The sequence below is a fragment of the Tinamus guttatus genome, unplaced genomic scaffold (assembly GCF_059628265.1).
Source record: "Tinamus guttatus ecotype Peru unplaced genomic scaffold, ASM5962826v1 Tinamus_guttatus_pri_ptg000038l, whole genome shotgun sequence".
NCBI classification, from domain to species: Eukaryota; Metazoa; Chordata; class Aves; order Tinamiformes; family Tinamidae; genus Tinamus; species Tinamus guttatus.
This window is the reverse complement of record NW_028288572.1, coordinates 1,506,004-1,507,542: the sequence shown is the minus strand read 5'-3', so window position 1 is coordinate 1,507,542 and position 1,539 is coordinate 1,506,004. Positions and strand designations below refer to the sequence as shown.

At 44.8% G+C, this 1,539-nt stretch overlaps 1 protein-coding gene across 1 annotated transcript; it reads right to left on the bottom strand.

Annotated features, from left to right (window-relative positions):
• Nucleotides 1-324: 324 nt before the first annotated feature.
• Nucleotides 325-1,335, bottom strand: LOC148595979 (uncharacterized). The gene has a single exon (XM_088534797.1). The coding sequence runs from the start codon at nucleotides 1,333-1,335 to the stop codon at nucleotides 325-327; it is 1,011 nt and encodes a 336-aa protein (XP_088390923.1).
• Nucleotides 1,336-1,539: the final 204 nt, after the last annotated feature.

Genomic DNA, 1,539 nt, shown 5'->3' with positions numbered 1-1,539 from the left:
CTTGAAATTTTGTACTCCGGACTGGACATAGGACTGCAGCTAGACCTTTTTTGCACTGAGCACAGTAGAAGGATATTTTCTGTATGAAATGCTTGTCTATACATCTCAAGAACTGTCATGGTAGTGGAATAGGTTTGCAATTGTTTAACAATGTTGGCGTCTTTTCACTTGGTGGTCTACTAAAATCTCTAGACACTCTTCTGAATAATTTCTACCTTAACAGTGAGTCTAATGTCTTTTACTGGGTAGCTGTAGTGTTTAACACTTCTTTGCTTTTCAAAGTTGGATCTAACAAGCAGTGGTGAGTATCCATATCCATGATATTTAGTCTTCATCCACTTGGATGATATCTCCCAAGGCCATCCTTCGAGTAGACTGCCTCCTTACAAAGGAAGCTTCATCTATTACCCCTTGCTGTGCTCCTCGCTCCTTGTGCTTTTTGACCACATTTTCAATGAGCTTGCTTGCATCACTTAGGGTTTTTTGTGTTCGTTGACCTGCATTTTTCTGCTTGCTCTCTCCCACAATCGGATCTGTGACCTTCAAGGTTTTGTCTTTCACCTGGTCTTCCTGCTGCTCTTTCATGTGCCTTAATCTGAACCGGCGTCGGGAATCATTCTGGCAAGGATCAGGGCTACTGTCAGGGCTGTTAGAGTCTTCATGTACGTCAGGTACCTGGAGAGTGGGGATTGACTGCTTACGGACTGTCTTTGGGGTGTCTTCAGGACCTGATTGCTTAGTCAACTTACTCCGGTTTGTCTCTGGAGGCAAAATAATTTGGATTTCTCCCAGGGGCTTGCTGCTTTTCAGGGAAAGATGATCATCTTTACTCTCCACAGTAGCCTTCTCGCTCAGTTTTGTCTTATGAAGGTTTTCCAGCTCCCCCTGGGCCAGATTCTTTACTCTTTTCACATGGGGTTCATTGCTGATGGAGCTAAGTGTCAGCTTTTGAGCAGCCATTTGGGCTTCTCTCCGGACAATCATAATCTTTTGGAGCTGAGCTTCTTTCACTTCCAAAGGAATCTCGAGGGGAGCCAACTTCCCTGGCCTCTTCAGGGTGATGTTCTCCATACTACCTAATTCGTTTGCACGATGCAGGCTAGGAGACAAAGACCCCTCCTTTTTTACCTTTTCTGGCCATAATTTTTTCTCTCCCTGGGCTGGCCTTTTCTCCGAAATCCTGGGAGAAGGAGGATGGAGACCAAGATTTCTACATTCACTTCCTGACTTCCCTGCTGACAACATGTGGATAGGATTCTTCTCAGGCTGCAGGTTCCTGATAGTGACTTCACTGATGGTGCAGTTGTACTTGGACATCAGCTTGTCCTCGGGCATTGGAGCACCCTTAAAGAAAGCAAACACACATGGAGATCACTACCACACATTCTACTAATGGTCAACCATTAAGGTGTTATATGTTTTGTGTTTGGCAAGATTGCAGCTTGATGCACCTCCCTTCCCATAGCCATAAGCCCCAAGCATCCTGCACCATCATTTGGTACTAATCTAATACAAAGAGCTAGCTCAATTTCCTTATCT